Genomic DNA, 22,576 nt, shown 5'->3' with positions numbered 1-22,576 from the left:
CAATGGGGACAGAAATAGCGCTTTCTGCATTGGGAAGGAGCAGGTGAGATGAGGAAGCAGGAGCAGATGAGATGAGGAACATGAAATGCTCGGCACGTGAGAACCTTTCACTAGTAAAAGTGAGTCATTTCTTCTGTCGTTGCCACTCTGCAGAGGAGGAAACAGGCTTAGAAAGGAACCTGCCCAGGAGTTCCCATCGTGGCGCAGTGGAAATGAATTCCACTAGGTTGCGGGTTCAACCCCTGGCCTCACTCAGCGGGTCAAGGATCCGGTGTTGCCGTAAGTTGTGGTGTGGGTCGCAGATTCGGCTCGGATCCTGCGTTGCTGTGGCTGTGGCGTAGGCTGGCGGCTATAGCTCCAACTAGACCCCTAGCCTGGGAACCTTTACATGCCACAGTGTGGCTCTAAAAAGGTAAAAAAAAGACAGGGAAGAAAAAAAAAAAGAAAAAGAAAAAGAAAGGAATCTATCCAGTTTACTAGTAAATCACATCACCAGCCATTTGAACCCTGGTCCCCTTGACTCTAAAGCCAGGGGTTGGCAAGCTATGGCCTCCGGGCCAAATCTGGCCCACTGCCTGCTTTTTATTAAAAAAAAAACAAAAACTCTCTCTTTTTGCTCTTTTTTGTCTTTTTAGGGCCACACCTGTGGAGTATGGAAATTCCCAGGCTAGGGTCAATTCGGAGCTATAGCTGAGACCTACACCAGAGCCACAGCAACATGGGCCTTTACCCACTGAGCAAGGCCAGGGATTGAACCTTCATCCTCACGGATACTAGTCGGGTTTGTTACCGCTGAGCCACAACGGGAACTCCTGTAAATAAAGGCTTAATGGAACCCCTCCATGCTTATTGTTTGTGGGTTGTGCACGACTGCCTTGGCACGGCAGCAACAGAGTTGAGAAGTCACAACAGAGACCACAACCTGAAAATATATAATGTCTGGTCCTTTATGAAAAGTCTGCTGACCCCTGATCTAAACCACTGGCATGTGCACAAACCAGCAGAGTGCTGTTAACAGATCATAATAAATAAAGAATGCTAGCTCCTTAAATGACCCTAGAATTTCTTACCATTGAAACAGAGTGCTCAACCAAGTTAGGATTTGTGAAAAGCAGCTTAATTAATGAATTCTGACACACGTGCTTTTAGAAAGGGTGCAGGTGACGGTGCCATGCGGCGTGAGAGAGGTCTGCTTAAAATCGGGGCAGCTGGCACTTCCAGATGAGTCCCTAGGGTCAGGCGGATCAAGGTTAAGTGTCTGGGGAAGGCTGACCCTCGATGGGACAAGGGTGGACACGACAGCTGCACTGTCTGTCTGAGTGGGTCCCTGGCACTGTGTCCCCCTCTGCAGGGGGTGGCGTGCACGCTGAGATTTGCTGTGATTAAAGTGGGTTGACGTCCGCCCTCGGAACCCCCTATCTGTTGGACTCGCTGTTACAAATGGGCATCTGGGAGGCCCAGGCTGGTGCCCAATGCGGCGGCGAATGCACTGGGGCTGCAATACTGTACATTCAGAGTGGAAACAGTCCACCCCAAATTAAAAATAAAATAAGACATTTGAAAAAGAGAGAAGTTAAGCAGAGGGGAGGGAGAAAACAGGTGGAGAGTTTTGTGAAGGTTTTGGAGAATTTTAGGTTCTTGCTAGTTATTCATTTTATATTTTATTTACAGCTGCACCTGCAGCATATGGAGATTCCCGGGCCAGGGGTCAAATCGGAGCTGCAGCTGTGGCCTATGCCACAGCCTCAGCAACACTGGATCTGAGCCACACCTGCGACCTACGCCTAGGCCAGGGATCAAATCTGCATCCGGACAGAGACAACACTGGGTCCTTAACCCACTGAGTCGCAACGGGAACTCCTCTTTCTGGTTTTATTTCCCTCTCTGTTGGATGGTGCTGGCCTCTTCTAAGTCTGAGTGTCCTCTGAAAGGGGTCTGCCTCCATCTCAGGCTGTTGTTACCACTGCTTTTATGTGGCTTACCCGTGATTTTGGTCAGGTGGCTCTTCCTCTTTAATCTTTTATTTCACAGGAGGCAGAAAGGCAGAGAAAGAGGCGCAGAGGAGATGAGATAGCTGGACATGAAGGAGAGGATGAAATGAAGTGGGCAGAGGGCTCTGTCTATTGGAGGGGCCTGGGGAGCAGAGGCGTGGGACAGGGAGGGGTGGTCTGAGCCAGAAGTCACCAAGCTGCCCCTGGTGAAGACAGAGGCAGTATCAGGTCTGGTCCTCCTCAGGGGAAGAAAGGAAGAAGGGAGGTGCTGGGGCAGAGTTGGGGTCCAGCAGAACTGGTGCTGCTGCCTTGAGGGGGGTGGAGGAGGGGCAGCAGGCAAATGTCCCTGCGCGTCCACCCATGGCAGTGGCTCTCCACCTGCGCACTGAACCGCCAGGGAGAGGTTACAAACCCCAGTGCATGAGCCACACTCTCACTCTGGTTAATCAGAACCTGGGGGGTGGGGGTGGATGGGGGGAGAGATGCAAGGCATTAGTCTTTTTTTTTTTTGCTGCATCTGAGGCATGTGGATATTCCCAGGACAGGGACTGAATCCACGTCACAGCAGCAACTGGAGCCACTGTGATGACAATGCCGGATCCTTAACCCACAGCACCATGAGGGAACTCCAATCTTTTTTAATCTCTTAGGTGACAAAAGTGCAGCCAAAGTCATGAGCCACTGATTTTGCATGATGGCAATTGAGGTAATTAACTTGATGGCAGGTCCCTGACCACTAAAAAGGGACAACTTAGGAGTTCCCATTGTGGCTCAGTGGGTTAAGAGCCCGACTAGTATCCATGAGGAGGCAGGTTTGATCCCTGGCCTCGCTCATAGGTTAAGGATCAGCATTGCCACAAGCTGCAGTGTAGGTCACAGATGTAGCTTGGATCTGGCATTGCTGTGGCTGTGGCACAGGCTCCGATTTGACCCCTAGCCCAGAAACGTCCATATGTTACAAAATCAGCCCTATTAAAAACAAAAAAACAAGGATGAGAATCAGCCCTTTAACTGCAGTTTCCAGACCTTCTAAGATTCTGATTCAGTGGGTCTGGGGTGGGGCCCAAGAATCTGTGTTTTTAATCAGCATCCAGGTGGTTCTTAGCAACCAACTTGGGGAAAACCCTTCCTCTAAGACTGTGTGGCTGAAAATGGGGTCTGCAGAGCCCTGCCATCAGCAGAGGCTGGGAGCTTATTAGAAATTCAGAGTCCCAGGCCCCGGCCAGCCCTGCCAGTCAGTATCTGCATTTTAACAGCCTCCCCAGGTGACTCCTGGGCATTTTTTTTGTACCACACCCATGGCATATGGAAGTTCCCAGGCTAGGGGTCGAATCGGAGATGCAGCTGCCAACCACAGCCACAGCAACTTGGGATCCGAGCCATGTCTGCAACCTACACCACAGCTCATGGTGATGCCGGATCCTTAAACTCAATGAAGCCAGGGATCAAACCCGCAACCTCATGGTTACCAATCAGATTCATTTCTGCTGAGCCACAACGGGAACTCTGATTCCTGGGCACCTTTGAGTTGAGAGGAGCTGTAGTAAAGTATCCTCTAACTGGCTGATTTCTAGAAAAGGAAGTAGCAATTTTGGCCATTTGTTTCCCCTGATAAGTGTAAAGAGAAAGCCAAAGACTGAAATAATTTTGGTTGGTCTTGCACACACTTAGAAACAGTTTGTCAGGTGCAAACCAGGACCTGCAGCAACAACTCGGATTTGTAAAATCAGCTGCAATATATAAACAAATGAAGTACCATTTCCAGAAATTTCAATAACCTTGCCTGCTATGAGTTTCAGGACCCAAGTTTTGTGCTAATTCTTCCAACATCATCCACCCTCTTTAATAAATGTAAGTCCATGGCACCCAGGAAGGAGTTGCTGAGATTCCACCATCTAAGTTTTACAAGCTGTTGGTTTCTCATAGGAAAAGCCATTTCATCAGTTTCTGGGACTAAAGAGAATGACAGGGGCCACCTTACCGCTTTCTCTTCCACCAGCCGCTTGATTCTGGCTTTCAGCCTCTCCTCCTCCTGTAGCCTTTCCACGCTTAGCTGCTCCTTCTCTGCCAGATGCTCCCGCAACTTTTCCTGCAGCAAAGACTGCTGAGTTTCCTGAGAACTACTGATCTTGATCTGAAATGAGAGGAAGGGAAACCTTAGCCGATGGGGGAGAGGACTGACGCAGGAGTCATTCCCACCACCTATGAGGTAGGACAAAGCTTCACGAAACTTTCTTCAAAGAGTAGAAAAAAGATGCTTAGCCTAGTAACTAGGAGGGGAGCAGCAGAGTATAGTGGTTAAGGGCTCAGACTCTGGATCTAGATAGAATCTTAGCTCTGTTTCTAGACACTTTTTCCATTTAGAAAATGAGGTTAACACTAGTATCTACCTCTTAGAGGTACAAGGATTAAAAGAGATAATGATAGGAATCTTTCTGCACGGGGCTTAGCACATAGTAGGTGCTCAGTACATGGTGGTTAGAATGATTAGTTATTATTTGCTAGTGTAAGAGAAAAAGCAGTGAGCTGGGGTCAGAGGCTCAGAGCTTTTGTCCTGATTCTTCCACCGACCAGCTGTGTGATGGTGAAACAGTTACCTAGCCTCTGAATTTCAATGTCCATATCTGTAAAATAAGGAAATGGGCTAGATCAGGGGTGGACAAACTACTGTCTGCAGGCCAAATCTGGACCACAGTCCATTTTTATAAATAAAGTGGTTTTGTTTGTGCTTTTTAGGGCTGTACCTGCACCATATGGACGTTCCCAGGCTAGGAGTCGAATTGGAGCTGCAGTTGCTGGCCTATACCATAGCCACAGCAACATGGGATCCAAGCTGCATCTGCGACCTACACCACAGCTCATGGCAACGCTGGATCCCCAACCCGCCAAGCGAGTCCAGGGATTGAACCCTCATCCTCATGGATCCTAGTTGGGTTTGTTAACCACCGAGCCACAAAAGGAACTCCCATAAATAACGTTTTATTGGAATAGAACTATGCCCGTCATGCCCGTGCACGTACAAACTATCCATGGCTGCCTCTGCTCCACCTCCGCAGAGTCAAATCTATGTGACGGAGGCTGCAAAGCCTGACTATTTACCATCTGGCCCTTCAGGGGAAAAGTTTGCTGACCTGGACTAGATGGTCTTTGTGGTTGGTCATAACGGAGATTCTGATTTTCGCCCTTCCTTGAATCATATCTTTGGCTATGTAACTTGCAGTGCACACCTGTATCCTGCCCCTGACACTGAACTCAGTCATGTGACTTGCTCTGACCCGGTCTGCTTTCTCTTTCTGAGTTCTGCTCTCTTGCTATCACCGTGTGAACAGGAGACTGACACTTGCCATCTACCTCCACACAGATTGAATCATGAGCTGCTGCAGCTGCTGCCTGAACGCCCTGCGAAAGCAGCTCGGGGTGGAGATCAGGAGTGAGGCGCTCTGTGCTCTGGGAAAAGTGGCAGAACAGGTCTTCAGGAGAGTTAGATATTTTCAGGAGAAGATTTTATGGGCCCAATTCTTGCATCTCTTTGTGATTAGAAATGCACTAGAATCCTTCATGTTAACATCTGCTCCTTGAGACTAGCAGTGACCTTCTGTAAAATGTGTGCCTGCTACGCCACAGCCACAGCGACGGGGGATCCGAGGCGAGTCTACATCACAGCTCACGGCCACACTGCATCCTTAACCCACTGAGGGAGGCCAGGGACGGAACCTGCACCCTCATGGATACTCCTCGGCTTTGTTACTGCTGAGCCACGACAGGAACTCCAGTTGCCGAATTTTTTATGTTGTTCTTTCCTCTTGCCTGCATTTCTTATTTATGATACTTTTTAACTAAAGAACCCCTAATGTAAAGTAATGGTTGGGGCCTAAGACACTTCAACGTTCCCCATATGTAAAGTAGTAAAAGAAATGCTTTGCCAGGTTCTCCTGCTCCCACCATTTCAACTGTCTTTATGCTTTTCGTTCCTTTGCTATAGCTTCACTTGAAGTCGGAACAGAAATTTATGTGCTAAACAGCATAGATTCTGTCTCTGTACTCTACCATCCCCACCGAACCATGTCCATCTGCGATGGCCTTCACCCACTGAACAAGGAGAAGGCTTCTGGCTTTTAATAGAGCAGTTCCTGGAGTTCCCATCGTGGCTCAGTGGTTAACGAATCTGACTAGGCACCATGAGGTTGCGGGTTCGGTCCCTGCCCTTGCTCAGTGGGATAAGGATCCGGCGTTGCCGTGAGCTGTGGTGTAGGTTGCAGATACGGCTCGGATCCTGCGTTACTGTGGCTCTGGCGTAGGCCGGTGGCTACAGCTCCGATTGGACCCCTAGCCTGGGAACCTCCATATGCTGCAGGAGCGGCCCAAGAAATAGCAAAAAGACAAAAAAAAAAAAAAAAAAGAAGAATGGAATTTCCTGGTGGTGTAGTGGTTAGGGACCCAGAGTTGTCACTGCTGTGGCTTGGGTTTGATACCTGGCCTAGAAACTTCCACATGCTGTGGGCACAGCCAAAAAAAAAAAAAAAAAAAAATAGAGCAGTTCCTGGTCCACAGCCAGATGACACAGGTCATTTATTTTTCTGCTTCCTCATTAGTCATGTGGATAATGCTAACCTATTTTTGTGGGGGTTATTTAGTAAATTACGGATGGTAAAAGCCTTGAAAATGTTTGTGCCCCCTGGATTTTAGGCTTATTACTACCACTGGCTGGACAGAATGTCAAAATATTCAGTCACTTAAGGAGAATTAAACTTTCATAAAATACATTTATGACCATTAAAAAAAAAATGTGTGCCTGCTTGCATGTATCTCCCCCTTCACCAAAATCACATATACTCTGAAATCCCCCATACTTCTTTGGAGTGGTATTTCAGAGCTATCTAAAATGCTGCCTCCCGGGCTATAGTCCTCATTTTCTCCTCCAAAAAACAGCTCTCAGCTTTTAAGTTGTGCTTATTTTAAGTTGACAATGGTGAGGACATGCCCAGGTTAGGCTACCGGAGGATGCAAAACACGTGGCGCTGAGGCCAGTGTAGACCAAGCAAGGGCCAGCCAATACCCAGACACATGAGCAAGCCCATCCGAGACCAGTGGATCCACCTAGCTGCTGGCCCCAGACATGTGAGCAGTGGACAGATTGCAGCTAAAGTTTTATGGTTGTTTATTATACGGTATTAATATGGCAAGAGCTACCAGAGTGATACAATCCCCAAGGATCATTTTGCCTCTAAAATGTTGACATTATGTAACTTTTGGTATTTATAGTCTGCTGCCTATACTGTGGTAGCTGTACTTCTTCCACTGCATTTAATGAATACATTTTTTAGGATCTGATGGCATGTAAACGACTCTCTCTTCCTCGCTTTTTTTTTTTTTCCCCCTGCACCTGCAACACGTGGAAATTCCTGGGCTAGGGATTGAACCTTTGCCTTAGCAGCAACCTGAGCTACTGCAGTGACAACCCCGGATTCTTAACCTGCTGCACCATAAGGGAACTTCCATCAATTTTTCTGCTTTTTGACAGAGGAAAACAAGTCTCCTTGTCCTTCTGGGTGATCTCAGCTACCCTGTCTGAAGCATTTCATGTGCAAATGCAGCCCTCATATCACCTTTGGGAGGCTGTGCACTGACTACCTAATAGAGAAAAAACGGAGTCTAAATGCTCAGTGCTATGTAAACGCTAAGGAGGAGCTGAAAGAAACTTTTGAATTTAAAAGATTACCTGAAGTTCCTGGGTCTGGTTTGCAATTTTTTTATAATGCTCCAGAAGATATTTCAGATACAAAGACAATCCTTAAAAAGAGAAGCAAGAGGAAGGCTATTAGTTATTATTTGCTGAGTGTTAGAGAAAGAGCAGTGAGCTCAGAGGGTCTGAGCTTTTGTCTTGAGTCTTCCACCTGCCAGCTGCATGATGTTGAAACCATTTCCTAGCTTCTGAACTTTAATGTCTGTGTCTGTAAAATACCAATTCAATTCACCTCCTTTGCTTTTTGAACGCTGTCTTCACAGAGCTGGCTGACTGCGGAAGAGGACAATAGTGCCCTCCCGTCAAGAAGGCATAAATGGCCGTCCACCTTGTGTTTTTTGGCTTGTTTGTTTCGTTTTTCCTCTCTTTAGGGCCACACCTATGGCATATGGAGGTTCCTAGGCTATGGGTTGAATCGGAGCTGCAGCTGCCAGCCTACACCATAGCCACAGCCATGCCAGATCTGTGTCTGCCACCTGCACCACAGCTCATGGCAACGTCAGATCCTTAACCCACTGAGCGGGCCAGGGATTGAATCCATATCCTCACGGATACTATTTCGGGTTTGTAACAGAAACTCTCACCTTGTGTTTATAAAATGGCTGATCAGGAGTTCCCATCATGGCTCAGCGGCAACGAACCGGACTAGTATCCATGAGGACACGTGTTCCATCCCTGGTCCCACTCTTCGGGTTAAGGATCCAGTGTTGCCATGAGCTGTGGTGTAGGTTTCAGACGTAGCTCAGATCCTGCATTGCTATGGTTGTAGAGTGGGCTGGCAGCTGCAGCTCTGATTCAACTCCTAGCCTGGGAACCTCCATTAACCATGGGTATGGCCCTAAAAAGAAAAAAAAGTTTATCAGCTTTGCTTGGGCTCAAATCCAAATATCTCTTGGCAGGTGGATAATAAAAGCAATGGAACTCCTATTGACTAAGTGTCCACTGTGTGCAAAATTGTGAGCTGATCGTGGGGGGTGATAGGGAGCCATTCCCTAAGGGACTTATGGCTCAGTCTGAGAGATGGGGTCCATGTGTCTGATGGGAAACAGACAGGGACCCGGGTAGCGTGGAAGGAGGGGGCATGTGAGAATCCCAGAGGACAGACCATTCACCCGCCGTGATGACTGCTTGGCTGAGGAGTCAGTGGGCATGGGCATTGGTGGGAACACAGCTGGAGGGGAGGGCATTCCACAGTGGAAGGTGTGGTAGGATAAATGGTGCCCCCAAAGATGTCCTGATCCATGGCGCCTATGAACGTGACCTTGCGGGGCAGAAGGAACTTTGCAGCTGTGATGAGGTGATGGAGACAGTACCCTGGCCTCTCTCGGTGGACTCAGTAGAGTCACAGGGTTCTCATAAGAAGCAGAGGGAATCTGATTACAGACAGAGGAGAAAGCGAGGTGACAGAAGCAGAGAGAGAGTTGCAGGTGCGCCACTGTGGCTTTGAAGACGGCGGAAGGGGCCACGGGATAAAGCTCTAGAGCCTGATAAAGGTGAGGACATGGATTCTTTCCTAGAGCCTCTGGAAGGAACCAGCCTCTTGCCTTTACCTTTGTGAAAGTGACTATGGACTTCTGGCCTCCAGAGCTGGACGAGAATGAGTATGAGTTGTGTTAAGCCACTAAGTTTGTGGTAATTTGTCCTAACAGCCATAGGAAATGAATATGGGGAGTGGTGAAGGCAGGAGGGGACGTAGGGAAAGGTAGTGCATGTTCTGGAAGAGGGTAGAGCTTACCTGGGCTGGAGCGGATGATGGGGGAGGGGAGGAGGAGAGAGAAGAGCTGGGGTGGACGGCTGAGGTCAATTTGGGGCCGGCCTGGAACAGTAGCCTCAAGAGTGTAAACTTGATTTAAACATCACTGAAGTGTCATGAATGTGACCTGAGTGCCTGGCCTTCCTCGACGCAATCAATGCATCTCCCTACTGTATCATCCGACTCTCAGCCCATTTTACAGATGAGGTGGTCGGACTCCGAGACACGCGGCTGCTGGATGCCATACAGCTGGCAAATGGTTGAGCCAGGGCTTGGGCTCCTGGTGGTGTGACTCCAGGGTCTGAGTCACTGCTATTTCAGCTGCTGATGGAGCAGTGAGTTGGCTTAATGTTTCCCCCCTCCCCCGCCCAGAAAAATAAGTGTGATGAATTAGAGAGGAAGGAGCCAGCAGGGTTTCGTAACTGCAGCACTTGTGACCTCTTGGGCTGGACAAGTCTCTGCTGTGGGGGCTGTTCCGTGCACCACGGGACGTTCAGCAGCGCCCCTGGCCCCTGCCCACTGGATGCCAGGAGCACCCCCCACCCCAGCTGTGATAATCAAAAATGAGAGGGTTTCGAGGAAGAGAACCTGGAGGGGGAGGGAGGTGAGGCTCCACGTCGGTTCCTCAAAAGGCAAAGTACAAAGCTGGCGGTGAGGACAGAGGGTGCAAAACACTTCACAATCTCAGTGGGACAGGGGTGACAGCGGCAGAAAAGGAACTACAGATGTGCCATCTTGAATGTTTGATGACAAAGGAGTAAAAGCGAGAGAAAGAGGCTGGAGATGCCGAAGAAGGAAGTCGTGATTCGGGACCTTGGGCACAAGATCACCCGGGCGGCAGCCAGGAGGGGAGGTGCTGGGAGGGAAGAGCTGCGTCTGGGGAAGACAGAGGGAAGGGAGAGAAGATGGGTGCGGAGAGAGGACGGAGGGGAGCTGAACAGGCTCCAGCCTGGGCCCTTGACCTCTGACAACGCAGTGTGCCGAGAAGGTCCAGCTTGGAAGAGTGAGGATAAGAGTTTTACAATAATAGCTATCAAGGATTCAGTACTTGCTGTGTGCCAGGCACCAGGCCAGGACTTTTACATGTGATATTTGGTTTCTTTCTTTTTCTTTCTTTTTTTAATGCTGTTTAGGGCTGCACCTGAGGCATATGGAGATTCCCAGGCTAGGGGTTGAACCGGAGCTCTAGCTGTTGGCCTACACCACAGCTCCTGGCAACGCCAGATCCTTAACCCACTGAGCAAGGCCAAGGATCGAACCCAAAACCTCATGGTTCCTAGTCAGATTTGTTTCCGCTGCACCATGACGGGAACTCCTACATGTGATGTTTTCTAATCATCACAAACAACCCAGGAAGGAAATGCCTTTGTGTTTATAGATGAGCACAGACGCTTGGCAAGGTTAAGCTGCAGGGCTGGCAAGCAGTAGGATCAGAATTCAGACCTAGGTCTGGCATCCTCTTTTGAGAGAGGCTGGAGGCTTGGGAGGGCTGACTGGGCTGGCGGATGTGAAGTGTGCGTTGGGAGAGGTGCTGTGGAAGGATTCTGAGATGGCAGAGATGGGTGATGTTGGCTTGGGCCTTGGCAACCTGGCAAATGGATGGATTTCTGGGGCTAAATTGAGGGGAATCTTGGATTGAGCTCAGCTGCCACCTGTGACCCAGGAACCTGAGGGGAAGCGTCAAATCCTGGGTAGGATCCGAAGAGGCTCAGGGAGAGAGGGAAGTTAAAGGTGCTGAAGGGGAAGGGGGAGTGTATGATCTTGGTTCCAGATTAGACAAGGAACTGTAATCAGAAAGCGATTTCCCAGAGTTCCTGTCATGGCTCAGCGGTAACAAACCCGACTGGTATCCATGAGGATGTGGGTTTGATCCCTGGCCTCACTCAGTGGGTTAAGGATCCAGCGTTGCCGTGAGCTGGGATGTGGGTCGAAGATGCAGCTTGGATCCCAAGTTGCTGTGGCTGTGGTGTAGGCCAGCAGTTGCAGCTCTGATTCAGCCCCTGGCCTGGGAACTTCCATATGCTACAGGAGCAGCAGTTAAAAAAAAAAAAAAAAAGCAATTTCCCTCTTTGGGAGAAGTAGCAATTCTTCTGCTTGTTCTCTAGCCATATCTGTGGAATGTGGAAGTTCCCAGGCCAGGGATCAATCCTGCACCACAGCAGTGACTCAAGTCACAGCTGTTAACAACACCAGACCCTTAAACCACTAAGCCACCAGGGAACTCCCACAATTCTTCATTGAATTTCTTGGTACAAAAGTTCCATAGGCCCATTACACAAATCCAAACACTATGGAAATCTATAAATGTGGAAATCCAATGGAAAATGTTCCCTACTGGATCCTCAGTGGCCAGAACATAGTAGGCCCAGAAAAAATAGTTGCTGAATGACCTAGTGAAGGTCAAGGCCCACCCGGTCCCACCAATGCTGGGACAATACTGACAACACTTTCACGTCATTTTCTCCAGATTTTTCCCTTTGGTCAGATACTGACACTTAAAAAAAAAAAAAAAAGAGTGGGCAAACACTGCGTATATTGTGTTACCACTTGCTTTTTTTTTCACTTAAAAATACTGCTTATCTTGGCTATCAGAGAAAGAGCCATTTCTATGTACGCAGGGAAGGTTTTCATTTGTTAACAAAGTCTTGCAAAAATAGACACAGTCAACTGAGCTTGCAGAGAAAAATGTAAAGAGTCCTTTGTTTCCTTTATCAAAAGAAACCGAGAAACTAGGCAAGAGGAGAGAGGAACTAACTTTTAAATCTCTCCTTACACCTCTGAGCTTCCCAGTGGGACCACCTGGCAAATACTTCACCAGATATTTTTATTTTAAGTCATAGATTTTTTTTTAAATTGAGGTATAGCTGATATAAAACATTATACGTTTCTGCTGTACAATACAGCGATTCATTCTTTTTCTTCTGGCCGCACCATGGCATGCAGAAGTTCCCAGGCTAGGGACTGACCGGCAGCATAGCAGTGACAATGCTATATCTTGAACTTGTTCCCTGACAAGCCACCAGGGATCTCCAAAAATTTCACTCTTTTTTTAGGGCGGAGTAGTATTCCATTGTATATAAATACCACATCTTCTTTAGTCATCCACCTGCTGATGGGCACTTAGGTTGCTTCCATATCTTGGCTATTGCAAATAATGCTGCTGTGAATACTGGGGTGCATGTATCTTCTCAAATTAGTGTTTTTATTTTGGGGTGATAAGTAACCAGGAATGGAATTGCTGGATTATATGGTAGTTCTATTTTTAGGGTCTTTTTTTTTTTGTCTTTTTAGGGCTGAACCTGCAGCATATGGAGGTTCCCAGGCTAGGGGTTGAGTCGGCACTGCTGCTGCCAGCCGACACCACAGATACAGCAATGCCAGATCCGAGCCACATCTGTGATCTACACCACAGCTCACGGCAACCCTGGATCCTTAACCCACTGAGTGAGGACAGCTATCAAACCTGCGCCCTCATGGATACTAGTCAAATTCATTTCCACTAAGCCACAACGGGAACTCCTCTATTTTTAGTTTTTTGAGAAACCCTCAAACTGTGTTTCATAGTGGCTGCACCAATTTACATTCCCTCCAACAGTGTATGAGGGTTCCCTTTTCTCCACATCTTTGCCAACATCTGCTATTTGTGTGTGTGTTTTTTTTCTTTTTACAGCCACACCCACAGCATATGGAGGTTCCCTGGCTAGGGAACGAATTGGAGCTGCAGCTGCCAGCCTATACCACAGCCACGACAACACTGGATCCAAAGTGCATCTGCAACCTACACAGCAGCTTGTGGCAACATCGGATCCTTAACCTACCGATCGAGGCCAGGGATCAAACCCAAACCCTCATGAACATTATGTTGGGTTCGTGACTCACTGAGCCACAACGGAAACACCTCGTTTGTGTTCTTTTTGATGACTGTCATTTGGACAGGTGTGGGGTCATATGTCAACCAATCAGATCTTTGGTAGCCACCCCAGCCCTTGAAATATTGTTGCATGACATCATCCAACAATATTTCAAGGGGTTGCCTTCCACGTGACTCAGCCTGGATTCCCCTGAGAAATTCTTTCCAGGAGTTTACAAACCTCATTGTTACGTGTGTTTTATCTCTTAGGACAATATTTAAAAAAAATTTTTTAAACCCTTTAATATAATGATACAGATAGATTAAAAGTAAAAAGAAAAAGATATTCCATGCAGAAACTAATTGAAAGAAAATTGGAATGACTATATTAATATCAGACAATGTAAATTTCACAACAAGGAAAATTGACAGCACTGAAGGTGGCCATTCACATGACAAAAAGAGTCCATGTGCTGAGAAGACATAACAAATCCTAAAATATATGCAGCTAACAACAGAGCCTCAAAAAGCAAAAGCTGGAATTCATTGGCGGCCTTGTAGGTTAAGAATCCAGCATTGCCCATTGCCGTGGATCTTAGGACAATATTTTAAAAGGGCAGGTGGTATGGTGGTGAAGAGCAGGGGCTTTGAGGTCTGAGGGGTCTGGATTGAGTTCCAGCTTTACCACTTGGCAGCTGGGACATGAAGCCCCACCTGTCATGACCTTAGCGAGGTGGGGGAGGAGGAGTGAGTGTTCGTGGCTGAGAAAATCCATCTTGCTGTCAGACAGAGACGGGGCAGGGATAAAGCCACCTCCGTGTGAGTAAATCGAGTGGCACTGCCCGTGTACACACGCATCTGACTGTCAGGGTCACATCAAATCAACAAGTATTTGAGGAGTTCCCTTCGTGGCTAAGCTGTTAACGAACTTGATTAGGATCCATGAGGATGTGGATTCGATCCTGGGCCTCGCTCTGTGGGTTAAGGATCCAGCAATGCCATTAGCTGTGGTTGTAGGTCACAGATCCAGCTTGGATCTGGTGTTGCTGGCTGTGGCATGTGGCTGTGGCATAGGCCAGTGACAACAGCTTCGATTCAACCCCTAGCCTGGGGACTTCCATATGCCGCGGGTGTGACCTTAAAAGGAAAAAAAAAAAAAAAACCCACAGAAAAACCCCCCAAAATAAAAAACAAGTATTTGAGGCTGATGCTGATGGCAGCTACCATTTCCTAAAGGCTGACGTGTGACCCTGCGATTTGGGTGTGTACCACATCCTTTAATCCTCTCAGCTACCTGGGGAGGTTTTATCCCCCATTTTATAACCAAGTTAACAGAGGCACACAACTAGTAAGCACACACTTGAGATTCAAACCTCGGCAGCTGGTCTCCAAAGCCCGAACTCAGAATCACTCGCTCTAATGCAAATGGGGCTTTCCTGGGTCAGATGCCCTTCAACCTGTTGATGAAACTCTTAGCTTTGTCTCTGCTCAAGTTAATGACAGAACCTGCCCTTTAGAAATTGGGGGTGTACCTGGTACCTCTCTGATCTTCAGAGGGCACGTGGGGCGGGGGGGGGGGGGTCATAGAAAAAGCACAGGCATGAGGATCACAACGATGTTCAGTTTGAGTCCTGACCCCACCATGTGTGACTTTGAGCAAGTTTCTTAATGTTATTGACAGTTTCCTTACCAGCAAAAGGCTATGGTGACTCTTGGGAGCGGGGAGGGGACAGTAATAGTAACCAGATCTTTGGGTTGCTAGAAGATAAAAGTACCCAAGATCTGTAGAACAACTAACACAGTGACAAGCACCCAGGAGGAGTCAAACAAACCATGGCTCCTAAACTTCTCTTAGGAACTGTGGACACAGAAGGCTCTTGGGAGGGTGTGTGGATGCGGATGCATAGCTGGGGATCCCCTGCTGGCCTCAGTAACGGGAAGTCCCTGGAATCACCTTATCAGGGTGGAACACGCAGAAAAAGTTTTTGAGCCAGTTTCTTCATTTCTAAAATGATGATAATGGTACATGCCTTATAGAGGTGCTGTGAAGATGAGCCAGGTAATCTGTGGAAAATACTTAGAGCTGCATCTAGAATATAAGTGCCCAGTGGTGAGTGATGACCACCATCATCACTGTCCTCATGACCATCCCCACCAGCCAATCGTTATTCTCATCACTTGACCATTTCACAATCATCAGCATCACCCTCTTCCTCACCATCATCATTATCATCATTATCCTCACCATTCTCTACATCCTCACCACCATCATCCTCACCATCAACATCATCCCCATTATCACCATCATCGCCATCCTTGTCTAGATGACTCTAGGAATTAGGTGCCTAATTCAGAGAATATAGGCTCATCCCATTCTTTCAGTCTTTTGGGGCTTTGCCAGGATGTTGCTAGCACTGGAAGATAAAATGCCTTTTACCATCAACTCCTTCTCTTACTGACTGAAGGATGGCCACGCTCACTAACCTTTCTGGTATTACCCTCCATCCTCCTCTGACTTCTTAGATCCAGGGAGTTATAATCACAGAATACAACCTGTGTTTCCCCAACAGGTGTTCCACAGAGCATTAGTCCAAGAGATGTGAAGTGTGGGAAAGGGCAGCAAGAAAGGAGAAATGTATTATGGGAGCACTGTGTTCTTTGTCCCATCCTTACAGATCCACAGAGGATATTAGCACAGGAGGGATTCTGCAGAGACCTGTTCGGTGTTGCTTTAGTCTCCTGACTCTGAAGTCCAGAGAAAAAGACGGTGGGCCTGAGAAATGCTGCCTGAAAAGAGTCTCAGATTTGCTGGACTTGCAGACTGGACAGCTTAACTTCACGACCCACATTTCTTTACAGTAAAATATCACTAGATTTAGAGGCAGAGGCTATGGTGACTCTTGGGAGCAGGGAGGGGACAGTTCACACTGTCCTTGGCCCCACTATTACTGGGATAGAGATCTCGGTCTTTCCTTGATTGAGTTCCGATGTTGAACAACACCTAGAACTGTGGGCCAGGTCTCACCCGATCCTGGGTACACTCAAGACTCTGCGTGATTCCAGCAGCAGTGATGCTGGGAGGAAACCAGCCCCTGTCTTTTCTATGCTGTTGTGAGGGGAAGCCACTTTTATAAAGATTAATCTTGATTTTGCCTTTCTTTTTAAAAAACATTTAAAAGAAGTTTACACCACTTTCTGGATTACCTTAGAGATGTCCTGGCTGGGGCTGTCTAATCACCAGAGTCGGACATCACTGCTCTGTTCTCATTCAGTGCTGTAAGAATGTCAAATTCATGCAGCCTCTCTGGAGGGCGATTTGACAAGAAGTATCAACGATCTTCAAAATGTTGGCATTGCCCAGGTGTGACCCTGAGCTCTCCCTTCTCACTCAATACTGTCTTCCTTGGTGGTACCATCCACAGCTATGGCTTTCACCATTGCCCGTCCGTCCGTCCGTCCATCCATCCATCCATCCATCCATCCCACAGTTATTTATCAAGCACCCCTTCTCCCGCACGTGTTCTTCTGGCCTCTGAGCCTGTTTCTAGGCTAGATATCCAGGGTGACAACAGCATCCTTGGCACCTCATCTTGGGTGTCTACAGGCACATCACACCCATCTTCCCCCTCCAACCTAGCCCCTGCAGTGTCCCTTACTCTGGATTTTAGTGAAGGAACCACACCTGTACCTTTCCAAAAGCCAGACACCTGGAGATCTGTAGCCCCCTTTCTCTCCATAACTTCCCTTCTAACCATGTCACATCTACCCCTGAGGCCTGCGGATTCACATCTTAAATGCCCTTTCTCCTTACCCTCTGCTGCCATAGCGAGGGCCACCATCATCTTTGATGAGAGTCTCCTCATTGCTCTCTCGGTGTTGGTGCTGGCCGCCTTCACTGTCTCCTAATGCAAGTCGGTTCCATCAGATCCTTACTTAAAACCATTCACGGGCTTCTCTCTGCTCTTCGGGTAAAGCAGAGCTTCTTATTGGGGCCCTGCAAGCCCCTGACCCCCCCTCCCCAAGGTACAGCCTCTGCCAACCCCCCTCACCCGTCCTGCCCCCTCCCTCAATCCATTTCTTTCAGCCCCTTGTGTTCTCTGCACTCCCCCCTCCTACCACGCTGTCCCCTTCACCCAGAATGCCCTCCCTTCCCCTCTTGGGCAAAAACTCCTACGCATCCTGTGGATGCCCTGCCCTCCCTGACCAGGTCAGAGCCCTGCACGTCTCCCTTGAAGCAATTAAGGTGTGATGTGCAGTGATTTTTCCGTTAGGGCCACTCTGTCCCTCCCTGACACCACAACATCTACAAGGGCAGGGATAGTACCCGTTTTCTCCCAGTATTTTATTATGAAAGATTTCAAATATACAGTAAAGTGGGAGGAATTTTACAGCCAACACCTGTCTCTCCCATGACCTAGATCCTACCTGTTCCTGACCCCATTACATCACTGCCCTGCGAGGTGCCTAGTGTCCAGCAGGCATGCAATCAATCTCTGTTGAAGGAAAGTAGTTCACAGCCTAGATCCCCACATCTAGGATGATAAAGATACGGTGAGTAGACATGTGTGAATAATACTTATTCCAGTATCATCTGCAATGAGTATGCACAATGGGAAAGGATTTGCTAAATAAATTATGGTACAGCCTGCACAATGGGACCCCTTGCCATCAGTGGCAACAATGAGGTAGACCTGTGTGTACTGACATGGACGGGTGTTCCTGCTGGACCATTAGGAACAAAACTAAAGAAAATTTGGTAGAATATGACATTATTCTTTTGTAAAATTAAAAAAATCAAAAAACGTCTATAAATGGTGCCTATTCTATGCCAGGTGCTTTATACACATCAATGCCTTTCAATCCTCCCCTTAGGCAAGAGTCCTAAGGGGTGGCCAGTCCTTATTATCCCTGTCTGATGGGTAAGGAAACTGAGGCACAGAGAGGGAAAGTAACTTGCCTAGAATCACACAGCTCTTTCCATGGGAAAACGCCTTGGAAGTTATAGACAAAATATAACAGCAGTGACAACAGCAAATGCTGGCGAGGATGTGAAGCAGCAACAACTCTCATTCCTGGTTGGGGGGAATGCAAAATACAGCCACTCTAGGAGAGAGTTTGGTGGTTTCCTTAAAAACTAAACATGCTCTAATCACACCATCCAGCAACCACGCACCTGGTATTTACTCAAAGAAGCTGAAAACACATCCACACCAAAACGTGCATGTGGATGTTTATGGCAGCTGTATTCATAACCGCCCAAACTTGGAAGCAACCAAGATATCCTTCAGTAGGTTTAGATTGATGGATAACAGAGTACTACTTAAGGAGTTTGTCGTGGCTCGGTGGTTAACAAATCTGACTGGGAACCATGAGGTTGTGGGTTCGATCCCTGGCCTCGCTACGTGGGTTAAGGATCTGGAGTTGCCGTGAGCTGTGGTGTAGGTCGCAGATGTGGCTCAGATTTGGCATTGCTGTGTCTGTGGTGTCGGCTGGCAGCAGCAGTGCCGATTCAACCCCTAGCCTGGGAACCTCTATATGCTGTAGGTGTGGCCCTAGAAAAGACGAAAGACAAAAAAAAAAAATACTACTTAACATTAAAAAAGAGCTATCAAGCCATGAAAAGACTTGGGGGGCACTTAAATACATATTACTAAGTGAAAGAAACTAATCTGAAAAGTTGCATGATTCCGACTATACGATATTCTGGAAAAGGCAAAAACTATGGCGACAGGAAAAAGATCTGCAGTTGCCAGGGGCTGGGGGTGGACAGAGGGAGCACAGAGGACTTTTTAGGGCAGTGACGCTTTTTTTTTTTTTAACTTTTTAGGGCCATACCCACAGCATATGGAAGTTCTCAGGTCAGGGGTCAAATTGGAGCTACAGCTGCTGGCTTACACCACAGCCACAACAATGCTGGATGTGAGCTGTGTCTGCGACCTACACCACAGCTCATGGCAACACCGGATCATTAACCCACTGAGCAAGGCCGGGGATCGAACTCACAACCTCATGGATACTAGTCAGGTTCGTTAACCACCGAGCCATGAAGGGGACTCTGGTGACACTCTTCTGTATGATATTATAATGGTGGATACATGTCATCATACATTTGCTCAAACCCACAGAATATACAAAACCAAGAGTGGACCCTCATGTAAACTACGGACTCTGGGTGATAACGATGCATCTGTGCAGGTTCATCAGCTGTGATACCTGTATGTCTCTAACACCGGTCTCAGCTGTAGCACCTGCATGTCTCTGGAGCTGATGCTGATGATGGGGGAGGCTGTGCGTGAGTGGGGGCAGGGGTTATGTGGGAAATTTATCATCCTCTCAATTTTGTCGTGACCCTAAAACTGCTCTTCAAAACGTCTATTATATGTTCACGGTTACTTCTGAGAGAGAGAGGGTTTAGCACAATTTAGATTTTCCTCTGCCTCTGTCACGTCTCATTTTTTTCCAGTAATCATGTCTTGCTTCTGTACTCTCACTTCTCAAGTGGCGCAGCCAAGTTAAGTCTAGAGAAGGGAAACGCTTGGCCGCAAACCTAAGACGCTCCCTCAACAGATGCCCCATCGTGATCAGACTCAACGCGACATTTGAGTCCTGCAACTATGTGAGAGAAGAGTTTCAGTAACCTTTGTCAGAGCTGGAGAGCTGGATCCCGACGTCCCGGAGAAGCTGCTCCGTCTCCTCCAGCCAGGACAGTGACAACCGCAGGATGTCCAGCGCCACCATCTGGAGCCCGGAGACCGGGGGGCTCACCTGCAGGTGCTGGAGGAGGGCCACCTCCTTCTTCAGGTCACTGCTACAGCAAGACATTTTCATGCAGGCCTGTAAAGAGATGAGGTCATGAGGAGCCCAGGCCCTGTCGCCAGAAATAGCACCTGACAGAGGTGACCTGGGAGGAGTGACGTTCCTGACATGGCTGTGACGCAGGCAGTGCCATATGTTGGCTGCTCTGGGATAGCCCGGTCTTCGTTGCCCTTTTTTTGGGGGGGGGGCGGGGGAGGGGAGCAGCTTTTATTTCGTGTGCATTCTAATTGGGACTTTGGGTGGTCAGAGAGACCCCGTGTTCAGGCACAGGCTGCTCTGAAGCCACACTGCCAAGGACAACCTGGCTGAAACGAGAACTGACTTTGACCATGGCATTCCTGCTGAGATCAACACCCAAGCTGGTCAGAAAGTGCGGTTTCCTGATTTGAAAGACCGCTGACAAGCCAACATTTGCACAGGCTCACTGAATAGGAGCTGCTTATTTCCAGAGAAAGCAGAAGCAGCTGCTTGCTCCGATTAGCCGGCTCCCCGGGTGGGGATAGCCGGAGGTCGGCCGGACCCTCTGGGCCCGTCTCCTCCAGAGTCAAAGGTCACAGGGGTACAAGCACTGCTGGGACAGAAAAGAAAAAAAATCCATAGACGAGCAGAATGCTTCTTTGGTTTCCCTGGAAACAACACGGGGCTGTGCCCCCCCCTCCCCCGCCCAGGGTCCGGGGCCTTGGAGCGGCTCGGGCAGCTTGGCCTGGGCCACACCAAGTCCACGTGGGAGGCATCTTTGGAAGGTCCTTGGTCATCTGGTCTCAAACAGAATTTTCCGGCAAAGGGAAGAGGTGGACAAAAGAGCAGAGCTGGGCAGTTTCCCGAACGAGGAGCACAAAAAAGGCGAAGAAGGGGACAGTTGGGAGTAGAGGGGGAGGGGCACCTGGCAGCTGGCCAGGGTTGTCTGCAGCTTCTCCACCATCTCTGCCATCTCCTCCTGCCTGGAGCTGCTGTGCTGAGTCTCTCTCTGCAGGACCCACTTTTTCTGCTGCAAGTTCACGTTGTCCTCAGTGACCTGGGCGATCCTCTCTATTAACTGGTGAGAAGAAGAAGAAAAAAAAGAGAGAGATTTAAAATGCAGGGTGGCTCTATGGGGAGGGGCCGGGGCGGGGACTGGCAGTGGCGGGGGGGGGGGGGGGGGGGGGGGACCTCAGCCTACGCTCCCGTCTCCGCCGAGGGTGAGGGAGGCCCTGATGTGTCGTGGTGATGTCTCTGGAGGGGGACGTTGGCTTTGTCACTGGGACAGAGATGAGTTGTGAGAGTCAAAGGCCTGTCCTGGTGGCACGAGTTGGTTCTAGGTTCTTCTGCATCCTGGGAGGGATTCGTGCCACTGAGCCAGATGCTGTGCGCCTCTCAGGGGAAGGTCAGGTGCTCCGAGAGCGGCCCACAGGACGTCGCTGCCCCGCGGCTGGAGAGGATAACCGGCAGGAGCACAAGCTGACCACTGCAGCCAGGGGCCCGTCCTGGGACAGGCGAGGACGCGTCTATGGGGGGCCGCCCCTTTTCTTGCAGCGTGAATGCAGGTGATCCACGTGAGCCTGGCGGCCAGACACAGGTCTGGGTGGTTTTGTTTAATTTTCCCAGAAACGCTTCAAGGGAGTTGAACTGGCTCGTGCTTTAAAAGCCAGGAAATCCCGTACCATCAAAACAAATCTTTATGGTGTAGCAACAGTGTGAAAAATATGTGCCACCAGCAAAACACAGAAACACATGCTACCGGTGTCGGGAGTCCTGGGTCCCCGAAGAAGAAAGTGGGAAAGGGAGACAGCACCTGTTGATCGGAGACGGGTCTGTCCTGGAACGGCTTCGCTCGCCCGTAGGTGGCCTTGATGACTTGACTTCGGAAGTGCTCCAGCTGCGGCACAAGGAAAGGGAAGGTGACCAAGAGTGCGGGGCCGAGGGACCCCCGAGGCGGGCGGGCGGGGGGTGGGGGCCAGGAGAAGTCAGTTAGGAGGGCCTCCAGGTCTTGAAGGGCCACGAGGGGTTATGGAAACCTTTGCCTCTCCGGGGAAAGGGGCAGGGCCTGCGCAAGAGAAGGGGACAGCGGGGTGTTAGTGACGTTGTAGGCCCGCCCGCCTAACCCAGCCAATGCCCGCCGTCAGCGGGCACGCGTCTCAGGCCCTCAGAAGAGCGCCTGGCTGCCAATTATCCAGTGGGAAGTCCGGGCCGGGAGCGCTCTTCCATAATTGCTATACTGGCACCAGACTGTGAAATAAATATTGAGGCTGTCAGCCTGAGTAAACTGTGTAATCAGCAAGGGCGCCTGCGGGGAGAGGAGGAGGAGCTGCCTGCTGCCGTGCTCTGCCTTCCACTCTGCATCCTGAAGACAGTGCCCGCTACAGTCAAGTCATCAAGGGCTTGGGACTGAAACATCTGTCCCGTCAGGTGTTCAAAGTCCTCTCCTTCTGGAGTTCCCGATGGGG

The 22,576-nt window shown here is 49.1% G+C and overlaps 1 protein-coding gene across 11 annotated transcripts in view; it reads right to left on the bottom strand.

Annotated features, from left to right (window-relative positions):
- The window catches only part of FHAD1 (forkhead associated phosphopeptide binding domain 1), a 133,620-nt gene that overhangs the window by 44,596 nt on the left and 66,448 nt on the right, over window positions 1–22,576 (bottom strand). For all 11 annotated transcript variants that reach the window (XR_007136481.1, XM_047791956.1, XM_047791957.1 and 8 more), the window contains 5 exons: window positions 21,925–22,008; window positions 21,037–21,189; window positions 19,976–20,171; window positions 7,711–7,781; window positions 3,973–4,125 (listed from right to left, as the gene is read on the bottom strand). Coding sequence is in view for 10 of the 11 variants with exons in the window: in XM_047791956.1 (XP_047647912.1) it covers window positions 3,973–4,125; window positions 7,711–7,781; window positions 19,976–20,171; window positions 21,037–21,189; window positions 21,925–22,008 (657 nt within the window). In the remaining variant the exon portion in view is untranslated. The remainder of the gene's footprint in view (window positions 1–3,972; window positions 4,126–7,710; window positions 7,782–19,975; window positions 20,172–21,036; window positions 21,190–21,924; window positions 22,009–22,576) is intronic.

The sequence above is a fragment of the Phacochoerus africanus genome, chromosome 8 (genome assembly GCF_016906955.1).
Source record: "Phacochoerus africanus isolate WHEZ1 chromosome 8, ROS_Pafr_v1, whole genome shotgun sequence".
Classification (NCBI taxonomy): domain Eukaryota; kingdom Metazoa; phylum Chordata; class Mammalia; order Artiodactyla; family Suidae; genus Phacochoerus; species Phacochoerus africanus.
The sequence above is the reverse complement of the archived record's forward strand: the minus strand, read 5'-3'. Positions and strand labels throughout refer to the sequence as shown.